Source organism: Gopherus flavomarginatus, chromosome 3 (genome assembly GCF_025201925.1).
Source record: "Gopherus flavomarginatus isolate rGopFla2 chromosome 3, rGopFla2.mat.asm, whole genome shotgun sequence".
In the NCBI taxonomy this organism is placed as follows: domain Eukaryota; kingdom Metazoa; phylum Chordata; order Testudines; family Testudinidae; genus Gopherus; species Gopherus flavomarginatus.
This window is the reverse complement of record NC_066619.1, coordinates 46,383,961-46,407,555: the sequence shown is the minus strand read 5'-3', so window position 1 is coordinate 46,407,555 and position 23,595 is coordinate 46,383,961. Positions and strand designations below refer to the sequence as shown.

Below are 23,595 nucleotides of genomic sequence, written 5' to 3'. Positions count from 1 at the left end.
CTAGGAGTGGTCCAGGTGTCTCCTGCAGGAGTTCCAAGGGCCCCAGTGAAGTCAAAAGGAGGGGTCCATTGGACTCAGTGGTCCCCAAGGAGTTCATATCTGGAGCATTGGTAGGTATAGCCTCTCTGACGCCTGTCAGGATTTCTGTGCTTTCTCAGAGATAATGGTGCCTCGAACTCCTCTGATTCAGGTGAAGATTCCATTGGTATCAGTAGCACAGTCTGTACTGGAGTGCTCCTGCCCAGGGAACATAACTGCTCTCAAGACATCCGTATTGATTCCTACTCTGGGGTAAGGACATAACTCAGGAGGGCAGGGCGCAAGAGAAATGGAGACTGCAGGTAAGGGAGAAATATATCCTCTGGGGATTACGAAGGTCTCCATGCTGCCCCGAGTCCAGGGAGTTCCAGCTGGGACATCTGAAGGACCTGGCTCGTCTATCTTCACTGGTCGCTCTTTGGATAAATGAGGCAGTATGAATGATGGGACTGCCAAGCATCCGCCTTTTCGCTTCGATCCCACTGTCAGACCAGAACCAGAGGATCCCTCTTTTTTCATATTTTGCCTTCCGATCTGGGAGCCTTCAGCAGAGCTGATTCCATGGGTTCCACCTTTGTCGTCTCATCCAGCCTGGACTGGCTCAGGAAGGAAACGCATTTCTTATGGATATTCCTCTGCAGGGATCTGCCCTCGCACCACGAGAGTGCCTCTTACTCTCATGGGGAGCCCTGTAGGACAGTGGCTCTCAAACTTTTTTTTTTTTTTTAAACTGGTGACCCCTTTCACAAAGCAAGCCTCTGAGTGTGACCCGCCCCCTTATAAATTAAAAACACTTTTTTATATATTTAACATCATTATAAATGCTGGAGATAAAGCGGGGTTTCGGGTGGAGGTTGACAGCTTGCAACCCCCCATGTAATAAACTTGCAACCCCCTGAGGGGTCCCGATCTCCAGTTTGAGAACCCCTGTTGTAGGAGGAGTCTCTCCACTTTGATGGTAAAGACTTTACTCCAAGGCTCGTGCTTGCAGGGGTGCTGCTAATCAATTGAGGCTAATGTACAAGGCGGTCTCCAGAGCCCGGGTGAGAGCAAGGCCTCATAGCCTCCTCCATCAGAAACTTCCTAAGACAGAGCTCTTGTACCTCTCTAATTATTGCACCTTGCTGATAGCTTCTCCCAGACAGCACAGGCACTGTTGATGCTCATCACTGCTGAGAAGAAGCGAGGGCAGGACACTTCTGAATCTTGGGACTTTGGGCACAGTCCCAGGAAGGATTGTCCCTGGAATTGGGGGGGGGGGGAAGGAGGAGAAGAGATACAAGGGAATTTATCCTACACCAACAATAACCTTAGGAGAACTAAAACTACAAAACTAGATATCAAAACTATTTAGACCGAGTTTACTTTGCAGGTTACACACTGAAGGCGGACACAATTTCAACTCAGACCACGCAGCAGTAAAAAGGACCTGCACCACCCCTTATACCCTTGGTCGGAAGCATGAGCTGTCAACAGACACTGCTTTGAATAATTTCCAGGGGGCTCCTGATGCGGAGGAGGCGTGGTGGAGGGATCCTTGTACAAGGAGCCACTTCCCTTGTCTGCTCAACTCCTGTGTATCCACACACCCCTGAGCCTCATACCCCCAGCTTCTCTTTGCTTCCCCACAGAAACCATTTTTTGCAAGGAAGCAAAGAAAATCTGCAAGGGGGGGGGGGGGCATTTTTATGTTGCACCACAGTGGTGCAGAATTTCCCTAGGATAGCTTTTCTACATTTATGGTAAAAGACTACTTACCTATACAGTTTTTGGATCGCATGGGCTGCATTTTTTCTAACATAAGGAGATAAATCAGCAGAAGCTTCTTTAATAGCAAGCATCATAATAGGAACAATAATTGGCACACGAATACTAGATAAAACTCTCAAAGCACTTGCACGGATTAACTGATTAGGATCCTAAAAAGAATGGAAACAAAACAATATAAGTAACACTGCAAAAATTTATCATTATTAAACATGTAGTGAATACTGCAATGACTGAGGACATATTAAGCCACATGAAGGCCATATTTTTCTTTTACTGTTATTAGTCTGGCTTTAATTTCAAGTTCACATTGCTATCATGCAAATTTATGTGAAACTTGGCAAAAGAAAGTTTCAACAATCTGAAGAATACTGCATATATTACGAGGAGCTGCTAGACACAATATCACATTAACAAGTTTTATGTATGCTAATGAAAATAGAAAAAATGAAGGCAAAGGAAGATGAAGGAGAGAGAATTGTTACAAAATATAATAATTTTTTCTATTTATAATTTTAAAGTCTTTCACAAATTCAGGTATTTTTAAAGTTGTACAACCCAGATCAATCTTAATATTATATACAGCTTCCCTATACGTCAAAACTGTCAAATAGAAAAAATAAATTAAACATGAACGCTGCAACAGAAAGAAAGAGATGCCTTTTCTAACATCTTTGCCTTTTCAGCAATAAATCCTTTTTAATCATTCTATTTTTTTTTAAAACAATGAAATGTCCTTCTCCTACAATCAGCGGGGATGAATCTTGAACAGACTACAGCGGATGTACGTAGTACCCTGGTGCAGAGTGGGAAGAGATGGACATAAAAGCATATGCATAACAGGAGGGGGTTGCTGCTGTTGCCCCAGATCTGCTGCCTTCCCACCGGCTGGCAATAGGGGAACAGGTTAGCCAGATGGCTATTGCCCCCCCTCACATATTTAAATTCACCTTGGAATTTCAAAAGTCTCTTGTTCCACTAGTTACTGCTCCAGCAAGCATCACCTGTCAAGGCATACCAGGTGCTACTACACAAAGGCAATACCAGGAGAGGATGGGAATGACAGATAGCACAGGAAAAGCAAGTAGTAGTGGAGTGGAAAAGGTATTTACATACTAGGACCCCACCATTCCCACCTCCCTGGGAGGCACTCAAGTATCAGGACCCCATCCTCCTTGGGAGCTGCACAGGAGTCAGGCTGCTACAGTGGGACTATGTCCTGTTTCTCCTTACTCCTGCCCACGTGGCCCCCCCTGCCAGTGACAAACTCTGGGAGCCATGCTGGAGGCACCATGGGGGAATGGAGGCTGCTGCTGGTCCACCTGAAGCTGCCAGGAACAAATGAATGACTGGGAAGTGTGGGAACCATTGCTCACTCAACTTAACAGGGTATCTGGGTGATCCAATTGGACACTGGGAACAAAGCTTCAGGTACAGTCTGATGCAAAAAACTCCATTGCCTCCAGATCTTTCAGGGTTTAAGAGGCTAGTTTAGTGGAATTTTCAGAATTTAGAGTTAAGAAAAGATTTCAGCATGTTCAGCCCATCCTTGAGTATCAAATGATAAGATATGCAATATCTCTCTGGTACACCCTGGATTTGCTTCATCTACAATCCCAGGGCACCTCACATGTCTGACTTTTATGTTGCAGGCTAATTGGACTTGCTGACCCCTGTATGAGATACTTATTAAGGAAGCTCTTGGAGGGTTGGTTCAGACACAAACACAATAGATGTAGGGGAGACAGGCACCCTATAACTGCACTGGGTTTACTGATCACATATTTCAGAATAATGCAGTTCTGGGGGTGTGCAGGCAGCTTTATGCAAAACAGCATTTGTTGTGCCTTTTCTGGCTTTCAGAATTAGCAAGCTGGTGCCACAGGCAGCCAAGACCTGCTCAAGGTGTGCACTGAATGTACAATTTAAGAAAAGATCAGTGTCTTTAAAATACAGGTATTCAAAAAGTGAATAAGCAGGAAAAGGGATTATGGCTGAATTAAGAGAATTCACGGATTAACAATTATGTCTTGTGAAGGCAGTCAAACAATTTTGGAGCTAGGCCCACTATTCTTCCCTAGGAATGGCAGCTGCCTCACCCGGTATAAATTCACAGCAGTCATGAGAAAGCTGTCATAGGTTTCAATCCTAAAAATTTTGGTACATGTTCCTTTAGGATTGGGGTAGTGTTGTCCGCAGTTCCAGGTTTGACTTTCAGCAGGTCCAGGCAATTGGGCACTGGAAATCAGAACGCTACAGGGCCTATGTTCATCGTAATATTGGGTTGCTGGGACAGGCTAGGGGACCACACTAACCCTGTCTGCCATTTGCGGTTGCAGGAGACATTGAGAAAAAAGAGTCAATATCTGGATCTGTGGGCACACTAACATGCATTAGACCAAAAAGAAGGCTGCCGGATCAGCAGCTAATTTTCTAAGGCTGAAGCCATATTCCTTCAATGGTATGGCGAAAGGGGCATGTTATGGGATCAGATCATGCCCCTTCTGCACTCAGTGATGCCTGAGCTGCAGCCATCAAATGCCATGATTACTCACTTTGGTGTAGCCCATAGAGCCAGCTTAGCATTTTATTTTACTTAGCAGTAATGTAAGGAATCTAAAGACTTGTATTCTCTGAGACATTGGCTTAAGCAGGTTAGCATAAGTGAAGCATAGGTCTATGACCCTTATCATAGACAAAACTACCTGACAGTTAACTTAGGATTTTGGGGAACTGGTAATAGCTTCCTTGAGAGAGGATTTGGTACATAACCGCAGGAACACTAATTGATACTAGGCTTTCAAGAAACTCATTGATAGATGTTTAACCAAAAATTAGCTTTTGCAATAGCCGACATATATGATAATGAGCTAAGAGGCACTCATATGTTAAACTATAGGATATAGGCGCCAAATATTAGGTTAGATATGGACACGGGAGGCTGGACATCTGAATTATTCTTCATGACAGTCCCCAAGGCCCTCTAATAGGTCAGGCCACCAGGTAGGAGATGTTAGGATAGAGATATTCAGGTCTGTCTGCAAAGGCCTATACTTCAAGACTTTAGGTGTATTTTTATTACTTAGCTAGTTATAAAAGGTTTAAAAAAAGAATCAAAAATCACTGTCTGTGTAGTGGCCTTCTCTTATTGGAACAGTCTAAGGCCAGGTTCTTTAGCAGCCATAAACTGGGAAATGTATGGTCACGTCCTCACATTCCAAACTAGTCATGTTAAAATAAGGCAATCTGGAACTTTTAGAAAGGTGATTCAATCTATCACCTCCAAAAAAAGGGAAGAGCCTAGAAAATGTAAAAGAAAACTTAGCTTGATCACATCCTGTCTGGCAAGAACTCACTTATCAATAAACACAGCTAAAAATCCCCTTATGTCTGTATAAATGTAGTTGTAAAATCCTTACTTCTGTATTGTTTTGTATGTTTATTTGCATGGTCTCTGTCTGGTTCTGTGATTGTTTCTGTCTGCTGTATAATTAATTTTGCTAGGTGTAAACTAATTAAGGTGGTGGAATATAATTGGTTAGCTAATCATGTTACAATACATTAGAATTGGTTAAGTAAATTTTAGTAGAATAATTGGTTAAGGGATAGCTGAAAATATTACTATATAAAATTAGGGGCAAACAAGAAGTAAGCTGGGATTCGAAAAATAAGGAAAAGAAACTTAAATTTAAGCTTGCTAAAAGTTCACCCCAATAAACATCAAATTGTTTGCACCTTCGGACTTTGGGTATTGTTGCTCTCTGTTCATGCAAAGAGAACCAGGAAAGGATGAGAGTAAAGAAATAAGCTCTCTTACAGGAGAGGGCAAGCTTTTCATCAGTGACCCTTAAGTTCTTCACTGTCATCATCCTTCAATGACCTTTGGCCACTGGGGTCTGGACCATCAGACTCATTTGGCATGCAAGGGACAGGGCTGGTTCTTTGTCTCTTACCACCAGATCCCCAAGGAAAGGTGAGAGTATAAGTGTATAAGAGCATATGCAAGGAATGACACCAAAAAATAATCTTAATATTATATTACTGCTATTTGTTTGGGTGGCTTCACATTTGCTTGTCTTTACAGATTATGTTAGCAAAACTGGCTAAGGCTTTGCTTTGTCCTCAGCGTGAGTGTCTTTGCTATACACAATAGGGTTCCCCACGAGACACTGAACTTCTCAAATTTAATTCTGTTGCATCCGATTCTGGTACTAGAACCTCTCCCTCACATCTACCCCTTATTAAATTAGTACTAATTAGAAGCCAATTCAATTATTAACCATTGAAAAAATCAGGCCACATTAGAGAAAATTACTTCTGGGCTTGTAACAAATTGAATTTAAATATTCAGATCCAGAGGGATGTGGAGTTGATTAGGCAGTTATGACCACACACTTTATGGTTTGCTCAGAGATGCTCAGAAGGCAAATTTGGCAGGGAGCCATTGAGCCAGCCCACGTCAACAGTGCCCCCAAAAAATTTGAACATGGAGGTAATTTTGGGAGTTAGTAGTTCAGTAATCACACAGAAAGACAGCCGATTCACTAGGCCCAATATTTTTTTTTTTAGGGACAACTTAATCCATCTGTTGGATGCAGGGCCCAACATTTGGCTCTATGACCTTACGGAATGGATAAGGCAGGAAACAGCTACAGGGCAGGGTCGGGGGGGGGTGCAAATATACTAAATGTGGCATCCCCAGTGGCCACTGTACAGTGTGGGTAAGTCTAAAAAGTGACCAGAGGTAAATGAGACCTGGGATTTCGCTGGAAGTCCTTTTGCCTAATGGAAAAAGAAGAGACCTGAAATTGTTCCTTAGTGACCTCTACCTCTGCATGGCAGCACACAGTGGGAGGTGGAGGGCTTCATGAGTGAGCTGAGTCCAAGGAGTCCTGACTAATTTGCTGCATGGTGGGAATTCTGAACACTGAACGGGACCCAGCTAAATGCCAATTAAATAGAGGGAACATAATACCCCTCCCAGCATTAAGGTTGCAACCTGCTGTTTAAAATCCATCCTCAATGTTTGTTGATCAGTTGCCTGAGTCCCCGATCAATGGGATTTGATAAGAGTGTACTTGAAGTTTTAGAACAGTTTTTTGAGGTTGGTTTTGTTTTGCTTAGGGGGGCAGGGAGGGTGTACCAGGGGAGGGAGGTTAGCTTGACTGTCCAGCAGTAGCAGAGACTATTTGCATTTGAGAGCACCAATATTAGTTTGTTCCATCACTCCTGCTTTGGGTACATTGCTTTCCCAATGTTTAGCCCTGATGAATGACACTTTGCCTGTAATAAACCTTCTAACTAACAACAACAATACAGACTGGATCCATAAGGAGCCATATGCTGCTCTTCTTGGGCAGCTGCACAGGTAAGCAAAATGTCAAATCTGTCAGTGAATGGGCAAAAAAATCATCAGGCCCCCAAAACAGACTTGTGTGAAGGAAGAAAAGTAATTCTCTTTAACATGAATGCCACATGCCAAGGCCTGTGCACTAAAATATCTTTTTAAATCTTTGCCACCACATTTCAGAGGTGGTTCTTAGTTTTGGTGATCTGATCTGATCCCATTTTCCCATTTCCCCCCACCCATGGTTCTGAATTAGAGTTGAGCAACTATAACAATACTAGTCCCACTGGCTCTTACTACTAGAACTAATGTAGGTGGACAGCCCAGAATTTTCTTTAGGGGATTTACTTCATTTAATCTATTTTAGGGTTTTATGCTGCTACCCCTCAAAGCAATCTGAACATCTTCCACGTAAAATCAGTTAGCAGAAGTTTACTTAAGGGAGACTCTGGCTCTCCCCATTTTTCAGGGTATCAGGTGTCAGTACAGATCCTGTGATATTGCTGGAAGATAGGAGGAGCAGGCAAGGATATGTATTTTAGGTATGTGGGTTTGAAAAAAGTTTACATTTTTAAGTCAAGTATTTTTCTTCATGTTTCTATCCACGTCTTTAAAAAAATTTACATCTTGTTTTTGCTACTTTTCACCTTGCAATTTAGTTGCTAGTTACTGTATTTAACACCTTTAAAAAAATGCACAAAAAAGTCTGATGGATGTCACACGGAATCAATCTAAACACAGATATTTATAAAGTGCAGCACATAGTGTTTTCTATAACTGGAGAACAATTGAAAATACCCTATATTTGACAGCACATCAGCTCTTTACATACATGGCAATTAACTACATTTACTCACCTTTAGAGCTCGCTGAAAAGTGCTGATGGACAACAATGCCAGGTCCTGCTGTTCCTCTGCATAGCGCATCAGATAAACGTACACTAGTTTTTTTATCTAAAAAAACCAGAATATAGCATCAGAGAATTTAAGAGTTCTACAAGACCACGTAGAAATCTAAACTACATTTCAGAGTGGTAGCCGTGTTAATCTGTATCAGCCGAACAACGAGGAGTCCCTGTGGCACCTAACACATTTATTTGGGCATAAGCTTTTGTGGGCTAAAACCCACTTCATCAGATGCACGGAGTGAAAAATACAGTTCGCAGAATATATATTATAGCACATGAAAAGAAGGGAGTTGCCTTACCAAGTGGGGGGTCAGTACTAACGAACCAATTCAATTAAGGTGGAAGTGGCCTATTCTCAACAGTTGACAAGAAGGGGTGAATACCAAGGGAGGGAAAATTACGCAATCAATGTGGACATCGCACATTTTCAACAGTTCACAAGAAAGCATGAGTATCTGCAGAGGGAAGGATGGGGGCAAACAGATCCCATTACTGGTAAGGAAAGACACCATAAAAAGTTAGGGGAACACTGCCTTAGAATTAATAATGTCCTTAGTACTCAATTTAATTCAGAACGACAATTGTCCCACTTTCAGTTTAAAGAAGTTACATTACAACATACCCCAAGGCAAAGCCTCTGTATGTCATGTAAGCACAAAATACATTTTTTTATGTTCGAGTTATAAAATGACTATAGGGGTTTATAATAGAAACTCTGAAAGACCCTTTACTACAGCTGTGCTATAATTACTGTCACTATCGGAAAAAGGAATTGTGCCAGTTCTGGCAAAAAGCATAATATTAAATCACAGAAGGTACAAAACACTAAGTTATTTGTTGTTCTGCTACAGACAAGCAGCAATCAACATTGACCACAAGAGGCCTATGCAATGAATGCCTGCAGGTGTGCAGAGAAAAGCCTCCTTTCTTTGAAACCACTCTGTGACTAGAAATGCGAGTTTTGAGTGCTTCGTGTCTACACTATTCTTTCATCATTTACCTTCATTCAATGTTACAACACTCTTTTCTGTAAAACTAATAACAGGGCACAGTAGGCTTGAGGAACACAGACAGATCTGTTTAATTAGTTTATCCATACAAGTACAGCAAACTCCATGAGTTATTGACTAAGCCGCTGATTATTTTTGTTCTATACTGCCAGTTAGGTCAGTTTTTGTATCTTTTGACATCTAATGCCATGACACATGTAACAAGGCAGCATGTACTTGTAAAAATGAAATTTACAAGACACTTTTGTAACAATAAAGTGCACTTCAATTCTCTTAAGAGAAATAAACATGCTCTAATGCTTTTACCTCAGATTAGAGGGTGAAGTATGGATCAAAAATTTAGGAGCATGTTTAGACAGGAAGGACATCTATAGAATAAGAAAACATTTTATAAAACCAACTAAAACATTTATGGTTACATGACCAGTACAGGTACATATATATTTTTCCGCTGTATGAAATGCTTGCAGATGAACAAAAGTTGGTTGTTGCTTTATGGAATAAAACAAGATCAATATGCTAAAAGTTTGACCTAACCTATTTCACATAGATACCAACAGAGTCAAAAATAATTTTGAGAATTCAGTTAATATAAAGATAGAAGACAACCAAAAGAGAGGGTTATTATTGTGCAGTAACTGAGGTTCTTTGAGATGTGTCCCCCTATGGGTGCTCCACTTCAGGTGTTTGAGCGCCCCTGCGCTCGTAATTGGGAGATTTGTGGTAGCAGTACATTTAGATGTTTCCAATAAGGGAATCTTAAACCAACGTCAGGAGGATAAACTAAATGACACAAGTTATGGGTCAAGAACACTAACTGCAGCTGAGAAAAATTACCTTCACCTCAGGAAAACTGGAATTTCTGGTCTTGAAATGGGCCGTAACAAACCATGACTACCTGTACTATGCATAATCCTTCACAGTTTGCAGAGACAGTAACCAGTTAACTTACATATTCACCTTTACTAGGCTGAATATCACAGCACACTGGTAGATTGCAGAATTAGCTGACTAACTTCAAAGTTGGCTATCATCCACAGAAATCTAATGTGGAGGCAGAATGCCTCCTGATACGGAAAAAAATATTTGCCAAAATGTTCAGAAGATGCAAATAAAGATGATGTTTAGGCTGTCCCTGTATATGCAAAGAGATGGCAAGGTATCTTGGTTAGCAGCTGTTACGGACAATTCTTTGGCAGTAGAAGACTGTGCCATGGGTGTTATATCACCCATAAAGTCTATTCCATGAGAAGACATTTTGGCAACTCAGAAGGAAGATTTAGCAGTTGCTAAATTTCTTCATTATAAGTCCTTTGGATACAAACCAAATAACCAAGGGAACACGAGAAGATGTGGTAAGGTCCTCTCCCTGATGTATGAACGGTACTGGTTGCATTTGGAAACAAATGGAAAAATTTATTAGAAAACCAAGTTATGAAATCAACTGGTATTACCTGAAAAATACAAATGACACAAGGACTACAGAAAGAGATGGAACTCTTAGCAGCAAAATGAGTAATCAATCGTGCAAGAGGTATTGGTTTTATTGGCCAGAGATGAAGGAGGACTCTGAACATTACGCAACTAGAGTCTGCACATGTGTCAAGCAGAACAAACCTCACCAGCCTACCAGAGCTCCATTTAACTGAACATTATGATAACACAGTCAATAGATTTTGTGCACATAGACAGAAGGAGAATATGAATACACCTTAGTCATACTGGATCACGTCAATATGTTTGTTCAACCCTCCCTACTACCAAGTCAGAAAAGACTGTGGCAGACAAGATCTTCAATTAATGTACTTAGTTTGACAATTTTGTTTCCTCAAAAGGATTCATCATGAGCAAAGGGCAGAGTTTGAAAATCTATTCAGAAGGTTACAGCACTACTGTAAAACTGTGCCATCTCACACAATCAGGGAAATGGGCAAGTAAAAAGTTCTAAACCAAATTCTGCTGGCTATATTTACAACCTTGCCAGAAGAACAAAAGTAAACTGAAAGGCCTTCCTCAGAAAGGTAATTTATGCCTACAACTGTACTTAGAGATTGAGGCACCAGGGGTCTTACCCTTCTATTCATTATATTAAGGATCAACACATTTGCCCGTTGATATTGCATGTGGCCTACCTATAAACTCTGAATCTCCACCTGGGAACCATAAAGATTACATTGAGAATGGAATCGGCAGATGAAAGAAGCTTATGTTCTCAAAAAATCAGCCGCCCATGGAAAGAATCAATATCATCAGAGTGCACAATGCTGCCTTCTTGCCACATGACAGAGTAACCATCTGGACTCTTTCAGAGAGAAAGGGACTAGGAAAATTAAGATCCTATTGGGAAGTCAGAATTCATGTAGTACTTCAAAGGAAAGGAGAATAGTACTATCCATGAAATAAAAGCAGAAGATGGAAGAGGAGGTGACTGGAGTTCTTCAGTGCAATCTTCTAGTTCCCTGTGACTTCTTACCTTTGGATATACCACTGCCCTCCAAACCACCGTAGCAGAATACATGAGAACAAGACAAACTAGCATAACAAATCAAAATAGGAAATCAAAATGAGGCCAGGAATTCAGACTCCAGTGATACTGACAGTGAGAGTGAAGATGAACCTCATTACACGAAGGGACATGGCACAGAGACTCTGAATCCAGATGCTGCATCATTTGATCCACAACTGGGAAATACAGAGGACGTGAACTGGGAACAACTCAGACTGATGTGACATTCACACCAGCCACTGCTATCAAACCAAGATCATGGCTCCTGAAACCAGTACTGCACAACAGGAGAGATCACCAGAATAACCCACTGACATGCAAGGTTATCCAGCTAGACAGAAGAGTCCCACAGACAATCATGTATGAATAGTCAGGGGCATCAGACTTATCAGTGTCTAAATCCACCTACTGAACTGGTGAATGCACCACAAAGTTATTCTTACATTTGTCTCATGTCATACTCAGTACTTACTCTTGTACCTTATCCTGTATTCTATCCAAAACTGATATAAGTGATATTGACTTCAAGTATGGAGGTTGATCTACATCAAGTGTTTTATAGTTCTGGATAATTTGTAATGTTCATTTAGTACAGGAGATCTCAAACTGGGGGTTGTGACCCCTCAGGGGGTTGCAAGGTTATTACATGGGGGGGGTTGCAAGCTGTCAGCCTCCACCCCTAAATCCCGATTTGCCTCCAGCATTTATAATAGTGTTAAATATTTTTGAAGTGTTTTTCATTTATGGGGCGGGGGGCGGGTGTCACACTCACAGGTCTGCTGTGTGAAAGGGGTCACCAATACAAAAGTTTGAGAACCACTGATTGAGTAGGTATTTTGCCATGCCAAATGACAGAGTTACATTATTAAATCTTTGGTCATACAGGGAAACATGTATTTCATAATTATGAGCATCTTTGGGAAATTAAATGATCAGAAATGGTTATTCTGTTGGATACTAGAACTACACTTGCCACAAAATCAGTGTTAGACAACAACTTTGACTATGTGGAACTCACAGGCTATTATTAATACATCAAACTGATGGACTGAACGTTATATATATATGTTAATAAAAATGTCAGAACAACATTACATTTATGAGGGGGAAGTACAGAACACCGAGGGGGACGGATAGCTCAGTGGTTTGAGCATTGGCCTGCAAAATCCAGGGTTGTGAGTTAAGTCCTTGAGGGGGCCATTTAGGGAACTGGGGTAAAAAATCTGTCTGGGGATTGGTTCTGCCTTGAGCAGGGGGTTGGACTAGATGACCTCTTGAGGTCCCTTCCAACCCTGATATTCCATGATTCTATGAACACAAAGAAATGGCAAGAGTTAATCTACCTGTGCCTTTAAGGGTTATAGCACTGCTGAAGAGGAAAAACGGAACACAGTAGGGAAGAAAAGTGTCAGTCCAGGAGGTTGGTGGTGGTTGTGCTCAGTGAGACCGAGTTGTTATGGGGCTTACGCAAGATGCATTTAACTTTTTTATATAGTTTTATAAAAATCTTAGTTTTAAAACCATCCCTGGACTGTGTGTGTAATAAGGAGTGTAAAGAGTTAACAGAACTCAAAATTATCAACTTTATAGCCATTCTTATCAGTAACACTTCCCACTAGACAGCTGGGTCTCAGTTTGATGCCAGATTTACAAAGTATTCTCACCACACTGGTTGAGAAAAATACACATGGAAAGTTTTAACACTAGCCAAATCACTCAACCTGAATATATAGTTGTATAGTTCATCTCTTAGATTTTATGTTTTTGACATATGTAACCACATTGTGCTTTGATGATCTGGAAGACAAGATAAAACACTCTAAATATTTAATTAGATTTTAAAATCTCAACGCAGTTCACACTTTTTTTTTTTTTACACACAGAGATCCAGGTTAATGGGACTATTCACATATTTAAGATTTTGGCATGCAAGTAAATATCTTGCCTAAATCGTTCTATAATTAGGTCAGCAAAGCTGATTTATTTGGTAAATAATATACTGACTGCAGGCAAACAGGTAAAAATAGCTCAGTTTTACACCACAATTCCTGGTTCACACAGACAACTTTTCTTCACCACCACCAGCTGAGATTGACAGTTTTGAATTTGCCTCTAATCATACATCTGCTCTCAGTTGTTTTGAACTGGCAGCCCTGCCTGCTGCTGGAAGAGAATTCCCCTTCACGTGCGCTGAGTGACCACAACAGCACAGCTGCAACTTGTATCACAGCCATCAAATACTCTTCATCTGGAGGGGGCAGGGAAAGTAAGAGACATGCCTAGTCAAGTTGACAGTAGATGGGGGAGTGTAGTGTTGAAAAGTCACCCTCCTTCATGACAACCACTGTCATTTCCCTTTATACTTCAACTCCTAGCCACGTGAAAACACTGCTCCCTAAAGATGTAAAAATCTAGCCAGCAGTCAAACCTGTAGCATTCATTATTACACTGATGTCTGATAATGTTACAGCACTGCTTCCAAATTTATCCTTCCACTGGACAAAATGGGAGTGGCTGGCGCTCCCCTTTTCACAACCACACTGTTAATTTCATGAGGCGAGACTACAATCTCAGAGACCGCAGTGCAGAAGTTTCAAACAAGGTTCAAAGTCCCCTCATGCAATAAACACTCATTATTGCTCCTCAATTCAAAAGCAGCTTAACCAGAAGACAGAAAATAATCCCACATAAGAAAGAGGCAGGGAGGGAGTATTCCATATACCTATTTAATAAGAGATCCTTCACATCGACGACTGAGTAATCCTTTTTTGTACTGTATGGGACTTTTTCCTGTTCTGATTTGTCCTTCTATGCTTTTTTCCTTTTACTCTTTGGCAGATAAAACACTAGAAACATTACAAATTAAGCTTAATTCCCACTATCCACAGAAGTTCCTTTCAGGTACAGGAAAGAGTCCTAATAGTTTATTTATGCCTCTGATTTTTTTTAAATCTACATTATGTGGACAATACTTAAGTGTTTTGCTCACATTAGTCTGATTTTACTAGTAATATTACTAATAAAGATTATATAACATTACACAAGATTCAAAATCTCTGTTCTGGTTCATCAGTTTGCATCCAGAAGTCAGTTACCATATCAATAGCAAGAAACCTAATTTGTGATTATTTTATTGACTCAATATCTTGTGTGTTTTCACTGCACTGAGTCCGGTCAGGAAAAGAAGAAAGTACTTACCACATTAATGATTTTAAAATACACACAGAATTTTTCATTCTTTTTCATGTATCTTACCGACTTGAACACTACAAATGCATCAACGGTACCTGTGATGTGACACACACACACACACACACACACACACGGGGAAGCATCAGTGTCCCAATAAGGAAATAGACAAATGGAGTGGGGGAAAGCATGTGAAAGAGAGGAGTAACAGTTTGAAATAATGACTTCTCTTTGGCATTAGTGTAATTATTAGATTTTTTTAATTAGCTTAACAGAACTCTAATTACATATAATCTTGCTACTTTAAGTACTGGTAATACAGATCCTTACCTTTCTCAAAGTCAACAAACAGTACCAAACGCACTAAGAAAGTGTATTTGAGAAAACTTAAATTGAATAAGGACTGTAAAACCCAATAAGGGATTTTAACTATCCCCATATTGACTGGGTACATGTCACCCAGGATGGGATGCAAAGATAAAGTTGGACACCTTAAATGACTGCTTCATGGAGCAGCTAGTCCTGGAACCCACAAAAGGAGAGCCATATCTTGATTTAGTTCTAAGTGGAGCACAGGATCTGGTCCAGGAGGTGAATATAGAGGGACCATTTGGTAATAGTGACCATAATGCAATTAAATTTAGCATCCCTGTGGCAGGGAAAACACCACAGCAGCCCAACACTGTAGCATTTAAGTTCAGAAAGGGGAACTACACAAAAATGAGGAAGTTAGACGGAAATTAAAAGGTACAGCACCAAAAGTGAAATCCCTGCAAGCTGCATGGAAACTTTTTAAATATACCATAATAGGGGCTCAACTTAAATGTATACCCCAAATTAAAGAACGCAGTAAGAAAACCAATAAGTGCCATGGCTAAACAAAGTAAAAGAAGCAGTGAGAGGCAAAAAGGTATCCTTTAAAAAGTATAAGTTAAGACATAGTGAGGAAAATAGAAAGGAGCATAAACGCTGGCAAATGAAGTGTAAAAATATAATCAGGAAAGCCAAAAAATAATTTAAAGAACAGCTAGCCAAAGACTCAAAAAGTAATAGCAAAAAAATTTTTAAAGTGTATCAGAAACAGGAAGACTGCTAAACAACCAGTGGGGACACTGGACGACTGAGATGCTAAAGGAGCCCTCCAGGATAATAAGGCCATTGCAGAGAAACTAAATGAATTCTTTGCATCGGTCTTCGGGCTGAGGATGTGAGGGAGAGTCCCAAACCTGAGCCATTCTTTTTAGGTGACAAATCTGAGGAACTGTCCCAGATTGAGGTGTGAGAGTGTGTCCCACTTCTTTTTGGAAAAGAAAAGCAACAGGAACGGAATCCTCTTGCCTTGTTTTGCTGACAAAACATTTACTGCCTCAAGCCGTAAAAGACTTCACCCCACAGTAGTTCCATGTGAGACGGATCCCTGAGAAGGGTATATTTTTGTGACACAGAGTGAATTTATATCTAGAATCCACTTATGAGAGGAGCTTCCAATTCATGCCACTAAAGAGGAAGAACGGAGGAATATCTCAAAAAAAGAGAAGAGGTGGGGATGATAATGGTATGGGGAGTCAACTAATGAATTTTGGTTAATAAGTTACTTTGCAAATGGTTTTATTATGAATGAAGCCCTTTGTTTCCATTTTATATTTTTAACTTCCCAGGAATTTATCAATGTTTTTTTCAAAAATTTTAAAAATGGGTTAAAAAAAATCACTACACAAAAAGAAAGAAACTTCCCAGTTTTCTCGGTAAATATCAGGATTAATATTGGGGGATGGGAGGACAGGAAAAACGAACAGAAAATAATGTATTGTTTATTAAACTATTATCTCTAATCTCCATTATAAAAACAAAACTTTTTAAAACAAAAAACAATTTACTGTTAGTGACTTATATAGTTACACTTGATAGAATCCACACTGAAGCCCCTTTAAGTCCTGTAGTTTTGGACATGTCCCCATAGAGGGAATACCATGGGGTGGAAGCAGGGGAGGAGAAATGGTACCTGCTGGGGATATGAGGTGCCCAAAACTTGCAGATCCCCAAATTATCCTTCCCATCTGAGGTGGGACAGAGATGCTTGGACCCAGGAAAGAGCAGATCCTAGTTACCTTGACACAGATCCTCCAGCAGCAGGGAGTTGCTACTACCCTCCTCCCTGCAACATGTGCTCCTTAACTAGTCTTCCCAGGGCCAAAAGGGGATTGGAGCGACCTGTTTCTGGACTGGGGCAAGAGGGGATTCTGGCTGGCTGGTGAAGGAGATAGGGCTCTGTGCCCTGGGGCTCCTCTCCTGGCAGTGACATGTCACTACTCACAGGGGTCAACGCTGGGGGAGGGGGAAGGAAGAAGGCAGGAGCTGGGGTTGCCCAGTACTCATGGGGTACAGCCATCCAGTCCCCAAGCCAGTCACTGCGGCAACTGGCAGTTTCAGCAGGTTCCCTGCACATCCTGCTCCCCATACTACACAACTGCAGCAGCCACCAACTCCCCAGGGCATGTGGCACCTAGCCTGCAAATGTCACAGGTATAATCCATGAATCCTTGGCAGAGTCCAGGAGGCCTTCATTACTAGCCACTGCCACCCAGCTCAGACGTAGCTTAAAGAAGTCAAATAGCCTCAGAAACTTCCTCTTGACAGAGAGATCAAGGTTGCATACATCCAATTTTGGAGAAGTGATTTTGAAAGGATTTGGAAGTTTTCCAGAAAAGTCATCTCTGGTGTAAATGATGACATCCTTTGGCAAAGATGAGAAAGTATTTAGATCCACCTATGTTGATATGCCTCCTTTTCCATAGGGAAATTTTCCTCCTCAATCATGGACTCAGATTTATCCGTAGGAGAAGTGGATGATCTAGATCACAGACTTTACAGGTGTCAGAATCATACACTGCTGAGAAACTATAGCAAGTAATTCAGCTCCACTTGTCTCCTGTATGGCAAAAATCTAAAGCTGAAATGCGCAAAATAGCCATGATGCTCAGAGTTTCCATAAGCATTAGGTGGAACTAGTTATCCCCAGGAAGAGACCTAGGACAAATAACTGAAAATCCAGAGAGGGTGGCTACACAGTACTCAGCATAGATCGTGGAACCAGTGAAGCCTGGAAAACAGACAACTCCATCTCAAATGACACCAAGGCTGACTATACAGCTCCCTGGATCTAAATATTTGGCTCCAGAGGAATCCTATGCCCCAACACAGATGTTGGGGTGATTGGCAAGAGATTTCTTCCTTGCTGAATTGAACAAGGTACCCATGGATAGGAAAGAGTGTACTAATTTCTGCCTTTCAATTTAATCAATATTGGGCACAGAACACAATACAAGATCAGTGGTAACACTGAAGTGTTGGTCTCAGTAACCAAGAACAAGCACCAGAGCCAGGAGCTTAATCTTTGGCACCAAGAACATGGATTTTCCCCTCTACACTGAAGAGTCCTGGAGCAAAAAGTACTTGCTCTGGCACCAAGGTTTGGCACTGGTTCCTTACTAGAGTCACTGCTTCTAAAAATTCATCCAAGGAAATTATTGTGTTGTCTTCTCTTTTTCTTCTCAGTCTTTTAATCCCAGGAAGTAATAGCGCAGAACAAAGTCAGAGCTCCTTTTACACCTAGACCATACAGACCTTCTCAGCACCAAACATATACATTCTGAGGCTGGTACTTGAAAGGAACCTGGAAATGCTTCCAACTCACAGTACTGACCTGAGACTTTGGATCACTGCAGGCCAACAAGTACATTTAAAATAGATATGGTACAAACAGGTTAATTGACCTTCACCCAAGTATCATTATGAGGACCAGAGATTAAAACTTGGATGATGCAAGACAGGCATTCTTTAAACTGAGTCCTTTTTGCCTAAGAAGGACACCAGCCCTTGGCATCAGAATTTTTAAATATAAATAGAGCTCTCCTGAAATAAATTTTACAATTTTTATCTATGTACAATTGTATAAGCTGTAGCTAGAAGAGATAAAGAAACAGCAGATAAGAGCTAGTTGACTAGTGGAAGTTCTTATTTATTTTTCAGATATTAAAAGGAAGGGAGGGTTACCTAGGAGGAACCATGACTAGAAGATCTGTTGCCTCAAGGAGACACCTATGCGGCCCCACAACAAAAAATTAGACCTTTCAAAGGGATTCCCGGCCAGGCGTATATGTACAAACGTACATGTCCAAGTATGGGAGTCTGCATTGATGCTCAAAGAAGAACGATTGATTCTAGCTTTTTAATAATTAACAACAAAAACAAAAACTATTTGCAGACCAAAAATTGTTACTATCATGATGCATTTCAATACCAAATTTGGATTGGTCAGCTATTTCAGAGAGACTTATTTAATGATGTTAAAAATAGTTTTTGTGAAGTAAATGTGAAGGTTATTGAAGATATTATTTTGATAACCCTGCACTCTAAAGCTCTCTATTTACAGAACATATAGTACATCACCGGTAAAGGACAAGCTTCTCTCCAATGTCTCACCCCTGCTCTACACCAACCACTTTTTGTGTGATAAAATACATCAGTCTATGTTCACTCTATCCTGGGCCTTTTTGCAGAGACTGTTACCAAAGGCTAGTTATGTCATTTACGAAGCACTCTAAGGAACATATACAACAAACTACAAAACTTCTTCAATTTGCTCTCTTAAGGACTATTTTCACCATTACAAAAATTCAGTTCCCCACCAAACCACTACAAAAAAACTAGACTCAATACTGTACATTTCCTTATCTCAGATATCAGATTACACTATTTCTACAAGGCTCTCACTAAGATTAAGACTTGGTGAATTCCAGTAAAATACAATTTAAAGGTATTTTATGATTTAAACTAAAGTGGTACATTTATAACAAAAATATCCTCCATAATAGTACATTTTTGTGTGTTCTTTTTAAGAGTACCTCAATATTTTTACTGGCCACATTCTTCACAACAGCAGGAAACAACTCGGATGCATTCTTCCCCTTAGCAATCATCTGAAAGAGAAGTACAATATTGTTAATAGTTAAAAAAATATATTTTGGCTCAATTTTTCCAACCTGTCTTAATAAGTCTCCTTTATTTGACTGCCAGCCAGTTGCTTTGCGCCAGTAAAGGAAAGACCATCATCTGGAGCAGGGCAGGAATTTCAGCCCCTTGCCCTGTGTTAAAAAATACAGAAACTGGATTTGGAAATTCAAAAGTTGCCATTTTTTCAGTTCACTTAGGCATTGACAGCTTTTTCAGGCTGGCAATTTCAAGATCTATTTCCAATCAATCAATATAAACCAGAGTATATTATGAACAAGTTTTGAAAAGGTTTCCCATAAAAGTTAGATTTTTGTGCACAAAAGAGTAAAAATACTGTGAAGTAGATGTCACATTCAGAGTTTACACAAGAATAAATAAGATTGTCTAGCACAATGCACCTAAATGAAAAAATCTTCAAGAAAGGGTTTGCACAGAAGGAAACTGAACAAAGGAAAAGAGTATGACTTATGAGTAGTGAAGTACATTAATATCAGACAAATGGTTGTGTTATTTTATTGGGTAAGAGCATATAGGTTTTGACGCACAGCACCACAGCCCATGTGTGAAGTGGGAGTGCGAACATCTCATGAAACTCAAATATCTTTCCAGTAAAGAATTAACAATGATTCAAATTTACTTTCTATATTTTAGTTTGCCTTCTCACTTGATACTGTAATTACAGATTAATTGTGACACTCAAGTACAGTTTAGTTTCATCCCTCACTTCTGTTACTCTTTTTTTTAAAGGAGCTATTTATGAAGCTAAATATTTTCACATGTAAATAAGTTGTAAAATTCCCATCTCTGCTGGATCAGCAAACTCCAGGAGAATCATTTTTAACATTGTGATAGATAGGTACTAATCTCTCAGTAATTCATAGTCAAGTAAAAATAATGTTAAAGTTAAAAACATTTGAGCTCTGTTTTTAAGTTCAGATGCAAGGTAGATAGGGAAATGGACCAAGGTTAAATACCTTCAGCCAGGGACAAGAGACAATTAAACCAGGATCCCATCACCCTGACACTTCAGGTTGACTAAAGGTGGACAAAATATCAAATGGACACTCAAAAATGTCAGATTCTAGAGACAGGAAATCCAAAGTTATACAGTGGAATATTGGCAGATGACAGGCAACAACTATCATATACACTCTCCTCACTCGGACTACAGACAAAAAAAATCAAAGGGTCTGTAAAATCATGAATGGTGTGTGTGTGTGGGGGGGGGGGGGGGGGGGAGTGTTATTTTTCCCTTCACATAACACAAGAACTACAGGTCACTCAATGAATTTAATAGGAAGCAGGTTTAAAACAAACATAAGGAAATACTTCTTCACACAGTGTACAGTCAACCTGTGGAACTCATTGCTAGAGAATGTTGTGAAGGCTAAAAATATAATTGGATTAAAAAAAAGAATTAGATAAATTCATGGAGGATAGATCTAACAATGACTTTTAGCCAAGATAGGGATGCACCCAATACTTGGGAAGTCTCCAAGCCTCTGACTGCCAGATGCTGGGACTAGACAACAGGACAGATCACTTGATAATTGTCCTCTTCTGTTCATTCCCGCTGAATCATGTGGCACCGGTCACCATTACAAGACAGGCTACTGGGCTAGATGGACCATTGGTCTGACCCAATAGGGCCATTTTAATATTCTTATCTGATCAAACATTACACATTGTTGAAATGCTGGTGAAACTTAGACCCACATGCTTTGTAAGATAACTAGAATGCCTTAAACAGGGGGGAGGGGCTGCGGGGGGTGTCAGACTATAAAGGGAGGAGGACAAGAGCTGTCTCAAATATGCAGCATATCACAAAGGGGTCACGGGAAAAAGAACAATTTGGAGAGGAAAGGATAATATTAGAGACATTTAAAATGTAGCTAGGGCTCTACCAAATTCATGGTCCATTTTGGCCAATTTCACAGTCATAGTATTTTAAAAATCATAAAGTTCATGGATTTCAGCTATTTAAATTTGAAATCTCATGGTGTTGTAATTGTAGGGGTCCTGACTCAAAAAGGAGTTGGGGGGGGAGTTTTGCAAGGTTACTGAAAGGGGGCGGGAGGGAGGGAGGTTGTGATATTATTACCCTTACTTCTGCAAGCAGCAGCACTGCCTTCAGAACTGGGTGGCCAGAGAGCAGAGGCTGCTGGCTGGAAGCCTAGCTCTAGGCAGAGCCGCCCTCAGCAGCAGCGCAGAAGTAAGGATGGCATGGTATGATATTACCATCCTTATTTCTGCACTGCTGCCTGCAGAGCTGGGCCTTCAGTCAGTAGCCACCTAGCTCTGAAGGTAGCAATGCAGAAGTAAGATGGTATGGTATGGCACTGCCACCCTTATTTCTGTGCTGCTGCTGGCTGGGCACTGCCTTCAGAGCTGGATGCCAAGCCAACAGCCACCTCTCTCTAGCCACCCAGCTCGGAAGGCAGCACTGAAGTAAGGGTGGCAACACCACGATCTCCCCTAAAAGAACCTTGTGACTCCCTCTGCAACTTCCTTTTGGGTCAAGTCCCTCAGTTTGAGAAACTCTGGCCTCCCCCATAAAATTGGTATAGTATAAGGTAAAAGCACACAAAAGACCAGATTTCACAGGTGGAGATTGGATTTCATGGTCGTGAATTTGGTATGGCCTAGATATAGCCAACTTTTGCAGAGTTGAACGCTAGATGCCATGTATACCATTTTATTTTAATCGAATTCTCTCTCGTCTTAAATTTTATTTTACTCCAACCCTGCTGTTTAAGACTGGGAATTTAAAGCAGAACATCCCGGAGAGGTTAAATCATGTTCAATTGCTAAGAGACAGTGAAGGATGAGTTTCTGGAACCTCCTTTGTCCTGTTTCTTAGCTACAAGAGCCCATGTAAAGGGGTGGTCCTCACAAGGTGAGTAGGCTGTCAGGGCTGTGGTTCAAATGACAAACAACCAGACAAGAAATAAATTCTGTTCCCATCTAGTCATTAAAGAGGCAAAATATATAGTGCTTTTCAATCAGCAGAAGAGCTAAGTATTATTATTACTATGACATCAAACAACTTGCAATGACAGGAGTTTTCAAAAGATAAGGTTGATTATCTAGTTTTGAATTGTTACCACACAGCGACACCCTGTCAAGAAAATATATATGTAACTTGCATTATTTAACTGACCAGCCATAGTACCTCCAGCGTACCATGTAGCTATGCATTTAGTGTCTTTTAAAAGAGTGTATTTTGACTCATTAAGACATAATGAAGAGTGTAAATCCTCTTTAGTTCATGGATCATTAGCTCAAAAGAATATAATAGGGCTTTCCAGGACTAAGGTCTAATAACACCAATTTAGCTGCTATGCATAGCCATTAGGAGTTCAAATCCTGTATGCCTTGTATACCCAAAGCTCCTACTAAAGGCACCAGGAGTTGAATATGTTGCAAGGACTGCAGGATGGAGCTCCATGCCTGTATGTTGTCATGTGCAAGTTTCTGCTCAAGACAAATGCTGTACACATGACGCAGCAGGTTTGGGTATTTTTTATTTTATTTTCTGTTTAAAATGGTAGTAAGGGGGCAGGTAGTAGAAGTTTCTCCAAGAGGGGTACTAGGCACTTGAACTTGTTTGCTAGCTCCAAATCTTTCCAAATCTAGGCTCAGGCCACTTTCAGGACATTGCAAGCTCCAACTGTTCTCCAAAACTTTTTCCTTAGGATGACAAATATAAGGATAGCAGGAAGATTATGATTGAAACTGCAAGGGAGTTACATTGGTTGTCACGGAGTTCGGTCACATTTTTTAAAAAAATATTAAGATGTGTTTTTACAAAACACAT

At 40.5% G+C, this 23,595-nt stretch overlaps 1 protein-coding gene across 2 annotated transcripts in view; it reads right to left on the bottom strand.

Moving 5' to 3' along the window:
- Positions 1-23,595, bottom strand: part of AP3B1 (adaptor related protein complex 3 subunit beta 1) — a 310,175-nt gene that overhangs the window by 249,538 nt on the left and 37,042 nt on the right. For both annotated transcript variants that reach the window (XM_050946875.1, XM_050946876.1), the window contains exons 3-5: positions 19,670-19,744; positions 8,011-8,106; positions 1,798-1,958 (exon numbers count right to left, since the gene is read on the bottom strand). In XM_050946875.1, the coding sequence (XP_050802832.1) occupies positions 1,798-1,958; positions 8,011-8,106; positions 19,670-19,744 (332 nt within the window). The remainder of the gene's footprint in view (positions 1-1,797; positions 1,959-8,010; positions 8,107-19,669; positions 19,745-23,595) is intronic.